Consider the following 18,271-nt stretch of genomic DNA (forward strand, 5'->3'; position numbering starts at 1 on the left):
TGTGTATTTGTAGGCTGTCCGAGGTTGCAGCACCTACTTCGTTATTTGAGGTGGCCTCAAGTTTTGTTTGCACTTCAGCCCTTACATTCCTGATCTTTGGCCACCAGGAGAGGGCGGCAGGCGAGGTGGAGGACCTCCTCGTTAGCCTGCTCCTGGGCCTGGCCAAGGCGGTCATTAACAGGTCCAGACACTGGGCGGTTGAGGGGGTCATTTGACCTGACTGCCTGCTTTCCTCCGTAGCTACACCCGTGCCCAGGTGCCCTTGGAGAGGGAGCACGCAATGTCCGCCGATACGCTTGAGGCCTTTCGAAACCGGTGAGCACAGCCGCGGCTAGAGTGCTTCTTCTTTTAATTTAACTTGTTAAGTTTCCTTTAAAGTTTTATTTTTTTGTTACAGTGCCTCTTTAAAGGGCAGTTCATTAGTTCATTTGTTTATTAGATAATTAGTTTATAATATTGGTATTCTCAAAAGAGTATAAATGAAACAGCTGCAGTTGCATTCAAAGCATTTTAAAGATGGTGCTTGATATGTATAATTGGGTAAGGCAGGCTGTTACATGGATGCCCACGTACCCGTAAGATGTCCTTGGTATCTGCACTCACTAGCGCGTGCATGTGACAAAGCTACGCTCCATGTTCTATTCTAGGTGGTAAAGGACACACGTTTAGAGTTAACACAGCAAAGGAAGATGGTAGGGCACGTTCTTCCCCTTGCAACATCTGTCTGCTTTGCAGTGGCAGGTTGTGCAGTGCACAGCAGACCACGGTTATTTCTGACACCCTCTAGATGCATATTGCAGAGCCCCTCCAGACCGGTCAAGGTAGAGGAAGCGCATTTTAAGAAGCCCAATGTTGGCTCTGGTGGGCACATGAGCTTGATTGTAGCGCTCCTCTGTTGTACTCTGTAAATGCCTCACTGACATCAGCCATCATGTATGCAGGGGATAGCCGGGTCACCGAAGACCCATCCATCAACCTGGGCTGGGGTTTCAAAAAGCTCTGGGAACTGTGAGTTGGCAAGATGTATGCATCCTAACAGTTCCCTGGGAAATGGGCACAGACCTGCATTATTCTTCTCCTGTGGTCACACACCAATTGTACATTCACAGAATGAAACACTTTACAATTTACAAATGCAGCTGACTCTTCCCACAGAGCTTTTATGGTCAAAGGAGTGCAGCTGACAGCACCTTACAATCGAAGAAAACCAGCGATGACGCCAATCCCTGCTGACCTTGCCACCTGGCTGTCTTCTTCAGTGGTGACGTGGAGAAAATCATTGGAATGATTAAATAGGGCATCGGTCACCCTCTTTATGCACCTATGAGTGGGAACCTGTGAGATGCCACCTGTCATGATCTGGAAGCCACCACTGGCATGGAAATTGAGTGCCACTGTAACCTTAAGTGCCGCTGGCATAGGGTTCCCAGCAAATTCCCATCTCGACGAACAATTCAATATATCTTGGTGGCCATTTCCTGGGACATCCTCAACTCTCTCTGGCATCGCCTCTTTGACATCTGGAGGTAGTTTCTTCTTATCCTCTGGGTATGCTGACACGCCAATGCCTGTCTTCATGATGCCTTCCATGGACGCCTGTGTCCGGACTAGCCTCGCCCTCTGGTGCTGCCTGCTGTTGGCCTTTGTGGCCTCTGTTGGTGGACACCAAGAGCTCTCCTTCCTCACATTCTCTCCTCTTGCTCCCCAGGTTGCAGGAAAATCAGGTGAATGAGACCCACAGATCTGGCAGTAACTGCACTGTGTGAAGAGGGTAGACATACATGTGAGAGCATGCTCATCCATAGTTCTCATCCGCTTAACTATTTATTAGAGTCCTTTTAATCAACTAATTGTACACATCATGAACTCCACCCATCCAAAATGAACCTCTTCCTAATTTGATTTGCGATCCTTGCAATTGAACATGCATTTTCAGTGAGCCACTGACAATGGCGCATGTTACATTCAAAACCTAATCCTCTACCTTCTACCCTCCCCCTGTCACACCCACACTTGCCCCATCATCCTTGACCTATCCAACATAACCTTTCCTCTCTCCTCTGTTACCCTTGAACCTCCCCTCATTACTCTAGACCTTATTACTATGTCCCTGCACATTCCATCTCTCTCCTCACTTGCCTACACCCGTGACCATCCCAGCGGCCACTCTGACCCTCAAATCTCCTGTTATCCTCCTTCATGCTTTTGTTCACTCCCATACCCCATCCCATGAGAACTTCCAATACCTGACCCTGACTCTGGACTGCCCCCATACTGAGTACAACTTCCCCCTTGACTGTGACTGTTCCCTCTGCCACCCAGAACCCTCAATTCAACCCTCAAAATCCCGCCCTTTAGGCCCTTCATCCATCTTTCAATCCCTGCTTGACCCACCTACCCCGACTCACCCTCTTACAGGACTGCCATACCCAGGATGCTAGTCCCTTCCCTCCATCGCACCTCCCTGCACCCAAGCACCAACATTTCAGCACCCACCACCTTGTGCCATAGAGTTCAATGTGGAAACCTGCTTACCTTGGCCACAACGACACAAACCCAACAGGTACACATCACCTTTGCACGATTGTGAGCCGGGTACCTCGAGATTCTCATGCATTGCTGATTTTATCCTGAGGGTAAGACTTTGTTGCAAACTGTTTCACATTAATGAGTATTCACGGCCTGCACACGTATGACAAATACAAACTTCCCACGGGCCAGTGTGAGGCTCAACACACCACAAACACGCCATTGACTTTAGCGCTGCATCTCAGCACTGCATGTCCAGGAAATTGAAATTTCACATCCCACCTAATTAAGTCACACAAACATACAAATTAGGAGCAGGAGTAGGCCACTTGGCCCTTCAGGCCTGCCCCGCCATTCAATGAGATCACGGCTGATCTGACTGTAACCTCAAATCCGCTTTCCCGCCTACCCTCCATTAACCTTTCACCTCCTTGCCTATCAAGAATCTTATCAAGTCACCCCACACACTCCTGTCAGCTCTATAAAATTCCCTCCCCTTTAGTTTTAAATTCCCCCTCCAAACCTTTCCGCCTCTCCACCTCTCTTTCCTCCGAGAAGCGGTTCCTTAAAGCTACATCTTTGACCAAGCTTTTGGTCAGATGCCCTTATATCTCCTTGTGTAGTTCAGTGTCTAATTTTGCTTTCTAATGCTCCTGTCCTTTGGGATGCTTTGTGACACAAAAAGTATTCAATAAATACAAGCTGTCAGGTCTCAAATCCCTCATATATGGTATCCCAACATGTTGTTCCAGAATCAAGGATTTAAAGTGCAAAGCCAAGCAGCAAGTAATCGACTTAAGAGAATCATAATTACTTTTCCAAGATCCTTTCTGAAGATTTCCCTGCCAGAGAAAGAGTTCAGCAGGAATCTCCAGGAAAAAACAGGATCGAGAGTGGAGTGAAATCACAGCACAAGAACTTTTAAAGCTGGTCTTCAATTCCAAGTATCGCATCAATTTAACAGTGGAGAATTAGCAAATCTATTTAATTTGACAGCCTTTTACAGCAGTAATTAATGAATATTTTTATGTTCTATGGAGTAAACTTCGTTTAATTTTTACTAGCTCAATCAAAAAGGATTTGTCAACATTTTTCCGAGTGGCTGGAACCTCAAATCATTGACCACTAGCACCAAATAATATCAGCTGGCATGTAGGTTTTGGCAATCACTAAGAGTGGTAGGGATCCATAGAGACATTATTTTACAGTTTTTAACCATAATTCTAATTTAGACACTGTTACTGCTGCAGCCCACACAGAAAGGTTTTTCCATCTCTTAAAGTGTCCACCACATTTTTATCTTCCAGAGCCAAAAAGGCTCAATGATAGTCTTCTAATCCCACTCATCATTTCACCTCTTGGTGCAATGTGGGAAGTTACCTTTTAGCTCATCAACTTTATAAGTGCTGTTCTCATTGTTGGACTGATTTTCTAACCTTTCCCAATCTAAGAGTACCTTATAGAGGCTTTATAGCAGTCAACCAAATTTATACAGTAGTTATAATTCTTACCTGTCAGGACTCCCAGCGAGAGATAGAGGTACTCCAGGCAAGTAGCAAATGAGCTGAGAATGAGGCCAGCAGAAGCTAACACTCCTCCAAGAATCACTGCCACCCTAGTGGAATACCGATTGCTAATAATACTCCCAACAGGTGCTAAAGAGAATAACAGGACAAACATAATGAAAATTATTTAATGGTACTGTAGCCCTATCCTACTTTTGGCCTCTGTACAAATGCAAAAAAATTAATAAAACACAACATAAATCTCTAAGCCTCAAGGAACAACTGGAAAGGCACTTTATTGTGACAAGTGCTATCTCATCTTAAGATCTACACTCCAGTGTTATTAAATCTTCATCCATGTGCAATCTAATCTCCCCGCCCTCGCTCTTTTAGCTAGGACACATTCTACAGCCTCAGTCATTCTACCAGACCTCATGATGCGCTCTTCTCCTACTGCTGACAGATACCAGTAACCCTCCCTCCAATGCTCCCAGACTCCATGTTTACCCTCAGCAAGACTGCTTTATCCAGGGACACCCTCCATTGTTTAAAATTCTGCAACCCCTACTCTCATTATTGCCAAACCTGAGTAAAACAAAGAACACATTCTGCTCTCCTGGTGCTAACAAACACCAGGGCCAGGATTTTACAGTCCCTCCTGCCGGGCAGGATATTACCAGCCCCACCAAACTGAACGGAGATTTAAATGGCTCGCCACATCTGCCAGCGGGGGAGAACACGGCGGGGCTGTAAAATCCTGACCCGGGTTCTCTCTCTGCAGTTCTGCCAATACCTCAAAAGAATTACAGGACCTGACCCCATACCACAATCCCGTACCTTACCATCCCTCTGGTAAGGATCATCACAACATCCTCTTAGCCACAATACTGAAATAAAGGCCACCAGAAAATAACCATCCCATAACACCAACTTTATTCATCAAAACTTCCAACATTTCATGTACAAACCAATGAATTGTCCTTGTTCATTCCCTTAATGCCAGCCTTTGCCTGGTCCACTGTTCCTATGCAGTACAACCCCTAGTGGCTGAAGAATGGCTGCTGACTTTCAGTGAGAAGACTGCAGATGGACATACAAGGCACCCCCAAGCTGCTCAAGGCCTAGAAGGCCCAGCTTCACACTGCACCACCTCGGCACGGGTAGCAGCAATCTGGGCTGGCTGACAGGCAACAGTAGGGGCTCTGTGGCAGTGGGAGCACCAATTGTGTCATCCTGACAGTGGACTGTGGATTCATGCTCCACAGAGCCACTGCCACAGCCTCTGGGGTGGTGCCTCAGCAATCCTAGTAATCTGCTGGAGATCAGGGTGTTGGACTGCTGTGAGACCCTGAAAACTCCTTTGAGCACTGGTATCCGTAGCCATGATGGCAGCAGTATGAGCCTGCATGGCAGCAAGCTCGGATTTCATAGGCACACCGGAATTAGGATGATCTCCTGCCACTTCTCTTCCAGAAATGCCTAGCTTGAAAAAGTGCTGCTCTGCTCCCTGACAGGATTTCCATTTGACAGTATAAATTTCATCACATTTGCATTTCTCTTCAGCTCTGAAGAAGGGTCATACGGACTCGAAACGTTAACTCTGTTTCTCTCTTCTCAGATGCTGTCAGATCTGCTGAGTTTTCCAGCATTTTCTGTTTTTGTTTCAGATTTCCAGCCTCCACAGCATTTTTCTTTTATTTTGCATTATCAGGATGTCTTGCTTTAACTTTCATAGTGTCATTCCCCGTTGCAAAGTCTGCCAGGACGTGGTTACTCTCCATATCACAGGTGGAATCGCCAGTGCCCACTGGCATCGGGCGTGCTCAATGGTGTGAACGGACAATAAAGCGAGAAGGCCAAAGTCAGTTTCACAACCAGTTCACAATTGCCCGCTCAGCCCGTCAATGGCGGGCCACATTTCCTGCGCCCTGAACAACCTGGCACTGCCAAGGGGAGACGATCTGGCTGAGGGGAGGATGGAGGTCTCCTCTGATGAGGAGCATGTCGACTGGGATGAGGGTGAGGAGGTTCTCAAAGACAATGGTGACAGCGATGAGGCCCTTGCACTGGCCAGATGAGGCAGGCATGCTCAGGAGGCCCTCACAGCTGCCAGCTTTGTGGAGGATGATGACGAAATGCAGTGAGGAGACACCATGGATCCTCACATTGCACCTGTGAATGTTTGACTCCAGTCTGGCTTATGGCAGCGCACATGCTCTCTATGATACTACTCCTGTCATGGAGATGCAGTGGAGGCCCTAATAGCCACTCGATTGCAGGAGGATGATGATGACATGCACTGAAGACACTCCATGGATCTTCACATTGTCTCTGTGAATGTCTGACTCCTGCCTGGTCGAGAACAGATCGCTTGTGCTCCATGATCAGGGTCATAGCATGGAGACGCAGCCGTGAAACTTTAAATGCATCTGATTCTTTGTAGCCTTCAGCACCCAAGCCCTTCAGGAGCACAGCATCACTGGTCACAGTTCTGGTATGATGGGGGCCAGCCCCTCCTCAAAAGATGCTGAGAGCCCCAGAGAGAATGAGGGAACTCTGTGACACCTGCCCACAAAATTCTGGCAGCAATGACCAGCACCATCGGAGGTGCAGGCATCAGTAATGCTTCCGGGGAGTGAGGGGCTGGGCCATCACTGTGGTCTGAAGGCTGCGCAGAGCACAGGGAAGAGACCCTGGGCTGAGACACCTGCCTTTATCTTGTGCAGAAAGGTTTCACATCTGAGTGACAAGAACACTGCTCATCAGAACAAGGAGCCACAGGCAGGGGGACATTCTTGGGAGTTTATTGACAATAATGAACATTACGTACACGTGGTTAACACCCGAGCCCAGGCTGTGAAACTACACCTTCTTAACCTTGCTAACGCTGCTGTTACATCTTGGTGCACCATGGACATCCACAGCGGAGGTGGAGGCAGCCTGCTGACTGATGACTTTGGCGGGCGTCCTCTGGCGGGCTGTGTGGCAGCGGCAGCCTCCTCAGCCTGTGGAGCTGGAGCTGCTGAAGTCACAGGAAGAGGGGGTTCGGATTGGCCGGACACTTGCGGAGCCACCTGGGTGGGTGGCCCTGGGGCGTGCACCTGTTGATCCTCCTCCCTATAGGTGCCCAAGGGCCCCTGGCTGACTCCTTGAGGAGAATGGGTAGCCGGAATGAGATCAAGCTGCCCCGCACCCTCTCGCCTCTGTTGGAGGCCAACTATGGCGTCAGCGATGGAGTTCAGCCCGCGCAGCAGCAACATCCCAGACCAAGGTCTCCATGGTGGCCGCCATCCTACTAGTGTTGACCACAGCGCATTGGCATGCCAGCGCTATCGCCTCAGACTGAAGGTGAACGATTCCTCCATTGTGCCTTGCAATATGAGGAATGCAGTGAACATCCCTTCCTGATGTTCCTGAGCTTTGCAGCTCCAGCAGCTGAGACATGACCGAGTCCAGGGCCTCATCATCTGACTCGGACTCAGCAATGTTCTGGCCTCCAGCAGTCCTCCAAGTGCCGGACACTTGGGAAGTCCCTGCCACCGCCTGCTGCAGACCAGAAAGTGTGATGTGCTCACCAGATTGTAATCCCAAGGCTACTGTAAAGCTAGGTCCACTGAGGTTTGTGTCCCTGGAGGGTGTGGGTGAGCAGCACAGATCCTCGCCGGCCAGTTGGATGGCTCTGTTTTCAAAGTCCGTGAGGACCTTGATTTCAGGCATCCCTCCACAGGTCTATGACCTCTCTTTCCTGTTCTGTGCCAGCTTGTCCTGCATGGATAGAGGTGGAGGGAGTATAAACAGGATGCCTGCCAAGGCCAGATGATCAGTATGCCTGGCATGTGTGCGTGATGAGTGGTGCCATGGATGGGATGAGGACAATGAAGGTGTGTGTGAGAATGGTGATGTCCCTTGAGCTGGCAGTGAGTGAGGGCCCTGTGGGTGTGTAATGGGTTTGTGTGGGTGAGTTGAGAGTGATGAGAAGAGTGACTTACCCTGGCAGAACGAAGGAGAACATTCATCCTCTTCCTGCACTGGGTGGCTGTCCTATTTTGCAGGGCATTGGCACTGACCACCACCTCCCAAGTCAGATCAATGATGTTGCTGCCCATCCTGCGGCCAGTGCAGGGATAGAGGACATTAGGGTGAGCCTCCACGGTGTCCAAAAGGTGCTCAAAGGACACGTCATTGAACCTGGGGTCTGCAGTCATTTTGCCTTTCGGAGCTATGTCTTCTTTGCAGTCGTGGGCTGGAAACACTGAGAGGTGTGTGCGTGCGGCTGCATTTTAAATGTGGCGCCCGGCGTAATGAAGCAGCGCGGTGATGGTGTGGCGGGCGAATGAGAGCCTCCCCGCCATGGAAACAGCATGATTCTCCGGAATGCATAATTAACACGTTGGTTTGGGACGATACGGCGTGAAAAGCCGCCATTGCGGCCGGTGGGTAAAATGTTGTTTTACCCTAAGTATTACTGCACTTAGTGCAAATCTGGGACGATTCCGCCCCACATCATGCAATTTGATTTTTCTTCACTGTATTTACATTTCTACTGATAATTTCACATCTTGAGAAAAATACTCCTTTGACAGCTACCTGCAATTTTATATTTCCCTTCACCTCATTCTTGCATGGTAATAAGTTCAGTGTCCATGTGGCAACCTCATTGCTGATTAGAAGTACAAGGGCATTGCTGATTCATCACCAATCTGGGTTATCATTTTTATTAAAAGATTGTGGAAAATCATAAAATGACAGGGTCAAAATGGCTTTAGATTTGCTGCCTCGCCTGCTCCAACAGCAATGAAGCTTGGTGCTGAAATACAGCTCAAAACCCCTTCCAGATTTTTACCAACAGTATCTGTCCTTTAGTTTTTCATATCTCAGTGCCTTGATTCTAATCCCCCCTACCCCATCCACTCACCCACCCTCACCCCACCCCACAGCACCTACAGAGACCAGGCAAGGAGGGGCTGTTAAAATAGAGATCGTCCCTTTTCTGCCCTGATCCAGCCTGCTGTAATTTTAAAGGTTAAGACTTGACACAAGCCAACACATTAAGACTTGACACAGCTCTTGTGTACATTGGGTTCCAATGGCATAATCAAAGCTGGATCTGTTAATTTAACCTGATGTCCGAGCAGAGGAGCAATGATGGATCCCACCCAACCCCTTCTCCAACCAGGTCAAACTTGTCAAGAACAACAGCCAGGTCTATAATAAGGCCCAACAAGATAAGCTTTAACAATTTTAATTACTTCCTCATAGGCTAGGAATAGGACTACTCCTCTGGGTCCTAGAAGACTGTTTTGGGCCTCCCTTGTGCTGGGCTTTCTCCTTGCTTCCCAGGCCTTGGATTTCCCCTGCTTTGCCCCACTGATCTACTTAAAAGGAGTCAGGGGCCATATCCTGGCTCCCTGACAATGGCCTGCTGCCACCAGTTTTAATAGTGGGCGACTGCTTCTCACCAGCCTGCTGGTTACTTTGTTCAGGAGGTTGGCAAACAGTTGTTAAACCAGCCAACTCTCCCTACTGCCATAGTACTCGTGGTGCCTCATTTCATCGTCCACCTTCATTCACCTCCAACCACCAACCCCCGCCTCAACCCCATCATTCCAACAGTTCAAATAGGAGGAGGTCTGTAGATTTCCTTTGTTTGCAGTACTGCACTGAGTCCTACACCTCCTGCCCTGGCTGTGAGTTTATCATCCATTTTTCTCTCAAGAAACAAAATCGGAAATATCCGGAAATGCTTCTGATGATTATAGCAATGAAATGGGTGGTCAGGAGGCTGACATTAGGAGGTTTCTTGGATTTAGGGAAGGATTTGCAAGTTTAATTAACTCAGAATCAAAACTGTGATTTCTCAACACTTTGAAACTGCTCCTTAGATACTGAGAAAGGCATTATAAACTGCCAAGCAGATGTGCCAGATAGTTCAAAATTAACATTCTATTTGTATCCAGGTTTTATTTAAAGTACAATCACTTACTGCAATCCTGTTACTGAGTGGCTCTGGCAAACAATAATTAATAACAGACGCTCATTGTGCCTTCAGATCACTAGAGTGTAATGTTTTACTACAAATTCCAGAAACCAATTTAACACTGTGAAGCAACACTCTACACTACAAACTACAGAATCATTCACATACAGTCAAAAAGGAGAACTTCCTCCAGCAAAGTAAAATCTGCAGGGCAAAAGTTTCTTCAAAGTGCAAAAAATAAATACAGGGCTGTTCTACACTCTCAAAGTTCAGTGCAGAACAGTCAAGTGTTGAAGTGTGACTGGCATTTTAGTCCTCCATTTGTGAATGGTTGAATGCCAAGTAAGTCAGCTACTTAATTACAAGCCTTTGATCTGATGCCGATGTTGCCATGGCAACCGAACATAGAACCTGGGACTTTGTGGCTCAGTTCATAGCACCCTCGCCTTTGAATCAGAGGGTTGTGGGTTCATGTCCCACTCCTGGAAACCAAGAACTGTGATTGTACTCGAAAAGAGTTGCAATCTGTGACTGTTGGTAACTCGAAAGAGTTTCCCACCAACTTAGTGGGCAAGTAGAATTCGGTTGGCTTTGTTGTGCTGTGAAGGCTGGTGCAGCATTGTCCTAGGCCTTATTAGCCCCTTATTCCATCCTCTGCGACAGTGCAAAATTGTTACAGTAGGTCACCATTACAAAGCGCTCATTGTAATAAAGGTTTTTCAATGGTTTTAGCAGAAGCTCTTTTCGAGCTTATGGATAAAGAGTTGAAAGCTCAAAATAACCAATTGGCCAGCTCCCAACAAAAGGGGCTTTTTATCACCTTTCCTCCAAGCAATTCTTGGTGCTGCCATTCCCCAAATTCTTGGCTGCCCACAGTACTTCTCAAGTTAAATGTAAGCAGGGTGTTCAACAAAATCTATCATTGCTGTTATACACACAAAGAATCTTCAGTACGTGCAGAGTGTTGTCAGGGAGCAGACTTGGAATGTAATTCATTGATACTGGCAACTGATGAGCTCAAGCAGGAGGCTTAAGAACGGATAAGTTAAATTGTTTGTTTTTATTTCTAACATTTTCTTGTCACAGAATCTTAAGGTCTATACACAATTCTAATATTAATCATGTTGCCAATAGTTATGCCCGCCTTTCATGACCTCAGTGCAACAATTAATGCACTGTAGCTCAGAACACATGACTGAACTGTTAAGGAATACATAATTCCATGGGAAGAATGCTTCTCTAGTTGTACTTTGGAGTATATAATTTATAAATTCATACACTCACCGAAAAGCATTGTAGTGCAGTCGACAGTGGAGTGTATCCATGCTGTCATGGCGTAATCCTGAGCAAAATAATTCTGGAACTCCACAAAAAATATGGAGAAGCACCTAGAAATCCAAAACAATACGTGTAAGTCGTTAGACGAAGTAAAAAGTAGAAAAAGGTTCGAAATGTGCAGCAGATACCTCAGCATCTGGAGAATGGATAGATGAATCAACACTTTGGGGGTCCAGTGGCAGATTTCTCAATTCCTATATCTGCATGCACTGAATGCCCTTACATCACAATTACATTGGTTGAGCCTGTTCAGAAGGCATGCAGCAATTCCTTAGCTTTCAAAAAATAGAGGCACAAAGTGCAAAAGCATGGAGGTTATGCTGAAACTTCAGAAAACTTTGGTTAGGCCTCAGCTGGAGTATTATGTCTACGCCTGGCACCACACTTCAGGTAGGCTGCCAAGGCCTTGGAGATGGTGCAGAGGAGACTTACTAGAATGGTACCAGGGATGAGGGACCTCAATCATGTGGAGAGACTGGAGAATCTGAAGCTGGTCTCCTTAAAGCAGAAAAGGTTAAGGGGAGATTTATTTAAAGTGTTCAAAATTGTGCGGGGTTGTGATTGAGTAAATATGGAGAAATCATTTCCAGTGGCATCAGGGTCGGTAACCAGAGGATGCAGATTGAAGGTATTTGGCAAAAGAACCAAGGGGAGATAATGGAGTTTGTAACTAGAAAGACTTGGAAATAAAGACATGCATTTACAGAGCATTTTTCACAACCACCGAACATCTCAAAACACTTTACTTCCCATGAAATATTTTTCGAAGTGTAACCGCTTATGGGAAATATGGAAAATGCAGCAACCAATTTGCACACAGCAAGCTCCCACAAACTGCAATGTGATAATGACCAGATGATCTGTTTTTGTATGTTAATTGAGGGAAAAATATTGGCTAGGACAAAATGAATGGGTTGGTGTGTCACTGTTGTATGCTTGTGGCTGTACTCAATGGGACAGTAGGTGGATGAGGCGATCACAGACAACCCAGTTGAAATGTAGGTGTGCCAGCTGCCTCCTACCTTCCTGTTGTTCCTCCTCCTCCCCAGTTGCTCAACCTGTCTCCAATGGCAAGGGCTGCGTCCTCATGACAGCAGACCACCACGAGCTGGGATACATGCTCTGGCAAGTACTGAATGGCTCCTCCAGGACCCAGGCAGCAGAACTGCCGCTTCAACACTATAATGGTCCGTTCGGAGGTGTTTCAAATGGCAGCAGGACTCTCATTATATGCTGTGCTGTCCACGAGTTGAATGGGCTGCAAAGCAGAATCCCGAGTCAGGTGTTAAGCAGACAGCCCTTGTTACCCAGCAGCCACCCTCTGGTTTGACAGGGTGGCTCAAATACTGAGGGACGATTGCAAAATTAAAACGTTATGACTGTTGTCAGGATACAGGACATTCATCAACATGATGTGCTAAGCGTGGTCACACATCAACTGCTTGTTCAGAGAGTGGTAAGCTTTATAGTTGCTGTACAGCTCAGCATTGAGATGCGGTGCTTCCAAAGCCACATGTGTGCAATCAATGGCACCCTGCACCATGGGGAAGCCTGATATTCTAACAAAGCCAAGTGAATGCTCTGCCTGCTTCTCTCTGCATTAGAGAGAACACAATGAATTCCCCTCAGCTGGCATAACCAGCATCCATCACCTCCTGGAATCAGCAGTGAACAGCAAGAAGGGAGATGTTTACACATGTCACCTGCTTCAGCCTGGAAGAGTCCCATGCAAAAAAATTCAGGGCCACAGTCACTCTCACAGCCACTAGCAGCACCATCCTGGCCCTGATCCGAGGCTGCGGGCCTGTTTGCAAGAGGCGGGAGATTTCTGTGAGTGCCTCCTTTGTAATATGGGACTGGAGTTTATAGTGCCCCTGCTGGGTGTGGTTTCGGCTGGTGGGGAGGGCGAGGCACGCAAAATAGGAGGGTGGCAAGCCCACCACCTTCTTGGCACAGGAAATTAGGATTTAGGGGCAGGAGTAGACCATTCAGCCCTTCGAGCCTGCTCTGCTCTTCAATAAGATCATGGCTGATTCTGGTTGTGGTTTCAGCTCCATTTTGACGTCTGCCCCCCATAACCCTTGACTACCTTGGCTGTCAAAAAAATCTGTCTAACTTTGCCTTGAATAAATTCAATGACCTAGCCTCCATGGCTTTCTGGGGAAGAGAATTCTAAATACTAATGACCCTTTGAGAGAAAAAATTTCCCCTCATCTCCGTCTTAAACAGTAGGCTTCCTATTCTTAAACTGTGTCCCCTGGTTCTAGTCTTTCCCATAAGTGGAAACATCCTCACGGTATCTACCCTGTCAAATCTCCTCAGGGTCTTATATGTTTCAATAGGATCACCTTTCATATTGGGTATAGGACCAAACTCTTCAACCTATCTTCACAAGATAAGCACCTCATCCCAGGAATGAATCAAGTGAACCTTCTCTGAACTGTTTCTAATGCGATTATATATTTTTTCAAATAAGGAGATCAAAACTGTATTTCAGTTGTGGTCTCACCAAGACTTTGTATAACCGCAATAAAACTTCCCTACTTTTATATTCCATTCTCCTTGTAATAAATACCAACCTTCCATTTGCCTTCCTAATCACTTGCTGTACCTGCATCAGTTCCCCATAATATGGTAGGTGGGTGGGTGCCAAAATTGGCAGCCCGCCCACCATTTTTAAATAAATACTTAAGGGTCAATTGAGCTTGTTAACAAGCAATTGACCTGGATAAATCACTGCCCTAAAATGGTTGGCATGAGCAGATGGGCAGGCCTAGTTTAAAAAATGTTTGTAAGGCAGAAGGATAGGCACAGCATTTTGGGGTGCCGTTTGCATATCAGAGGTGAGCCCCCAAGATGTTGCTCCCCCCCACTTTGTTCCTTCCTGCCTGACCTCCAAAACACGCCACCCACCCCCCTCACCCCCTCCTTAGGCTGCCCGATCCCTCCTCGTCCAAGACTCTCGGCTTAGTGGGTCCAGACGCATGGCTGCCTTCTTTGTGGAGTTGCTAGCAGTCCCAGCAGCACCTACTACTCAATTCCAGTACTGCTGGGACTGCTAGAGCTGCTGACCAATCAGATTGGCTGGTAGCTCTCAAAGGCAGGACTTCCTCTCACTGAGAGGCAGCAGTCCCGCTCTAAGCCTGTTTAACCTGCCAACTGCATGTCAAGTCTGCAGGGCGGGCTTCTTTTCATTGCGTTGGCTTCTGGACAACTCTTGCAACAGCAGCTGCGAGCAATAGCACCCCCTATAAAATCCAGCCCATGGAGCCAATGCACAGACTGCTCCTTGCTTAGGCTGAAATAGGGAAATGCTCCCAGAAGATCCTAGGTCAACATGACAGCCTATTGAGGGCCCTTCTCCCCCTCCTCCTCTTCCCCTATGAGCAGCTTGTCCTCTTTTTTGCTGCCTCTGTCCCATCTCCCTGTCATGGTGCAGCCCAAGTGGTCTGACCACAGCCATCTGGCTTCAGTACCAGGATCTTTGCAACAATTAGCACCACATCCTGTTGACTTCACCGACTTTAGCCAACTCTGCAAATCACCAAGTGCTCGTACAATCTCAGACAGAACCAGAACTTAATCAGCAACTCAGCTGTAAGCAGTTGATGACCCCCTTTAAATAGCACAGGCGAGGGTCCTTCCTGCTGCTGATTGTATGTTCAACTGTGTGTGGTGAAGAGGGTGAGTTGGACTGGCAAGGTTGGAAATAGCAGCACTGGTGTCAACTTAGCATTACGCACTGACTGATTTCACAATCTATCTACTCTGTTTATGTCCGGCACTCACTCCTAATCCCCACCTGAACATGCTTGCCAAGATGGCGTTCACTGTAGGCTGTGCCAGAATGTGCACATTTTGTGCATACGCATTTTGGTGGCAAAATCACACCCGTAACATTTCAGCTATGGTCGTTATGAAGACCCATTTTGTGGCCATTGTCTGGTCACACATTAAGGACTCTTAACATCCTACAAAAGAGAAGTGCCCTTAGAAGATGTGGAGTGAATGTCTTCTTTCAGACTCCTCACACATAGGCCAGGATTTTCTTTGCCTGCCGGCGACAGACATATTCGGTTGCATGAGCGGACAGCATGGTGCAATCGGTATTACGACGGCATAAAACCAGTTTGCAATCGTCTACTCCGCCCATCGATATTGGGCCTAGTTTCCCTCACTGTGATACATCAGCGTATTATTATAAGGCCAGCCCGCCGGACTCAGCACACCCCTACAGCTGGATCGCCCGCCCACTTTGGTGGGAAAACACGCCAACATGTTTCACAACAGCACATAAGCGATGTGCACCTGGCAAGCTGCACTTCGCTCGGGACTTCATGGTTTGTTTGCCTACCTTGCTTCAGTCAGCACTCGCAGTCATCAGCGCCAGGCTTCACAGGCAGCACATCATCACTTTTAGGGGAGCTCACAGGCAGGTCTCTACCTAACAGATCAGCCATATGTGGGTAGCTTTTCAATGGCTGCAGGGCTAGGTCTTGCTTGGGGAAGGGGCAGAAGTGGGCACAGGCATGAGAAGAGGCTGCAGGACGAGAGCTGTTCTCGGGAAGCAGGATATCCCAGGGTGTGTCTGGGGGCACATGTTGATCCGTGCAAATGGCCTCAAGATGGTGAGGGCTGAGGAGGCAGTCTCCAGAGATGAGGGCAGATGGATATGTGAGGGTATGTGTGAGAGAATGGGTGATGATATCCTTTGAACTGGCAGCGAGTGAGATGCCAGTGAATGTGTGATGGGCTTGAGTGTGAGAGTTTAGGGTGATGAGATGGTTGCCATACCCCGGTTGCATGGATGAGATCATTCATTCTCTATCTGCATTGGATGGCCAACCTCTTCTGTGCATCATTGGCACTGACCACCACTGCCATCGCCTACCAAGCTGGATTGGTGATGCCGCTGCCCGTCCTGCGGCCAGAGTGGGGGTAGAGGACATCACGGCGGACCTGTATGGCGTCCAAATGACATTCCAGTGATGCATCATTAAACCTGGGACTGCAGTCATTTTGCCTCTCGTGGACATCTTTCCTGCAGCAGTCTTGGGCTGGAAACACTGAGGTGTGTGCATGCGTCTGAACTTTAAATATGGCGCCCAGCATGATGAAGCAGCGAGGTGATGGCGAGCAGGTGAATGAGAGCCCACCTGCCATGGAAACAGCATGTTTCCCGGGAGTGCATAAATAATGTGGCGGCTTTGGGATGATACGGCGTGAAAACCCGCCATCGTGGCCGGCAGGTAAAATGATATTTTACCCGCCCGCTACCGCACTTAGTGCAAATCTGGGATGATTCTGCCCATAGGCTCAGCTCCTAATTAGAAAACATTCACAATATACTTGTTAATCAGTCTTTTTGACAAGACCGCCTTGGCTGTGATGCCTTCTCTGGTCAAATTTTCTCTTCGCAACTATATTTAAGGCTCTGACATCATGGCCATTTGGCTGAATTACTAGAGAGTATCCAGTGATCATGGAGCCACGTCCAACAGTCACCAACTTCAGAAGGGGAAGCAAAACAAAGAAGAACAAAGATAAAAAATCTCATTATGATTTCAATCCAATGATGACGTCTCCTGTTTCTTCAATCAGCCAAAATAGGATTTAAAACTAAATTTTGCCATCCATACTTCAATAAATTACAGCATTACAATGATATCCTCAAATATTATACTGCGGTTTCAAAACATCAAGTAATTTTAAAGTAAATGAATAACCCTAGAGAGTTATACAGGTTAAGCATCAACGATACCATGAAATGTATAACCAATACTTTCAGTATTCTGGAGCCCTACTCCAAGTTATTATATTCCAGAGCTCAAAGACATTCTCCCTGTGTTCTGCCACTCGGGCACACTATTCCTCAGGACTGGATAACAGTTCCCCGTACCATGAACTCACAATGAACCAGACTATACGGATCTATCTGTTTCAGTGAGGGAGAAAAAGGCAGATGTTGAGTCAACACATTCAGGAGCAACAATGACCATTGCCTCAGAGCACAGCACCTGCTGTACTATTCTAGGATCGGGAACAACATGCACATGAGATAAGAGGAAGAATGTTTAAAACACACATCTAAACGTTCAAACAAATGTCACAAATGCAATAGTGAACAGAAATATAGGTGTCAGATCAATCTGAAGATTTCCAAGTTCAAGGCAAAGCTTATGATGAATCTGAGCAAAGTATAAGGAGCATGAAAGGTTTTACTGACAAACCTGGAAACGGCCCTCGTGCAAACGGTCACTAAGAAGCAGCTGAGCACAACCATCCAGCCCCATCCTCCATCTGGGGCTTCCACTAATCGACCTTTTGAGTGGCGAGGCATCACCGTAGCTCCGCTGCCTACTGAGATTTGCACTGCTCCCTGGTTCGAATAGAGTGACAAGTTCGTTCTTCAGTCCAGCAGAGGTCAGTTCAGAACTACTGCTCATGAAGGCCTGGAATGTGCTCTTGTAAATGATTTTCATTAACCATCTGAAAAAAATAAGAAACACGGGATGGGTTAGGTCAAAAGTCATATAAGCATGATTAAAAATAAGGCAAATTTATTGCAATTCTAATATGCCTGTATCGCTGCATAAGTTTAAAAAACGTTACTTTACAAAAGACCAGATCAAAAGGCCGATGTAAGAACAGTAATAAAGTAGAAATTTAAAAATAGATTGCTTAATCTCCATATTTTCTCATTTAACTTTTATACAAATCCAACTCAAGCAAGACCTCAAATTTGCAAATGACCAAGCTAGTATGGTGTACAATCTCTCAATGTCTGACAATACATTATTATTTGTAACAAGCTAAAACAGGCCAATGATCCAGTAGACAGTTAGACACAGAGACCAGAGCTTAAAACAAATAAGGTTTATTCACCGGTGCCAGTTGTGTGTTTAAAAGCAGCAATGAACAA

General features: G+C 46.9%; 1 protein-coding gene across 1 annotated transcript in view; it reads right to left on the bottom strand.

The window, feature by feature from the left end:
• slc16a12b (solute carrier family 16 member 12b) overlaps positions 1-17,838 on the bottom strand; it is a 31,680-nt gene extending 13,842 nt beyond the window's left edge. Inside the window, exons 1-3 of the mRNA XM_078565253.1 lie at positions 17,580-17,838; positions 11,296-11,399; positions 4,041-4,184 (exon numbers count right to left, since the gene is read on the bottom strand). Of these exons, the coding sequence (XP_078421379.1) occupies positions 4,041-4,184; positions 11,296-11,399; positions 17,580-17,689 (358 nt within the window). The 5' untranslated portion in view covers positions 17,690-17,838. The remainder of the gene's footprint in view (positions 1-4,040; positions 4,185-11,295; positions 11,400-17,579) is intronic.
• Positions 17,839-18,271: the final 433 nt, after the last annotated feature.

This window comes from Cetorhinus maximus, chromosome 20 (assembly GCF_964194155.1).
Source record: "Cetorhinus maximus chromosome 20, sCetMax3.hap1.1, whole genome shotgun sequence".
Classification (NCBI taxonomy): Eukaryota; Metazoa; Chordata; class Chondrichthyes; order Lamniformes; family Cetorhinidae; genus Cetorhinus; species Cetorhinus maximus.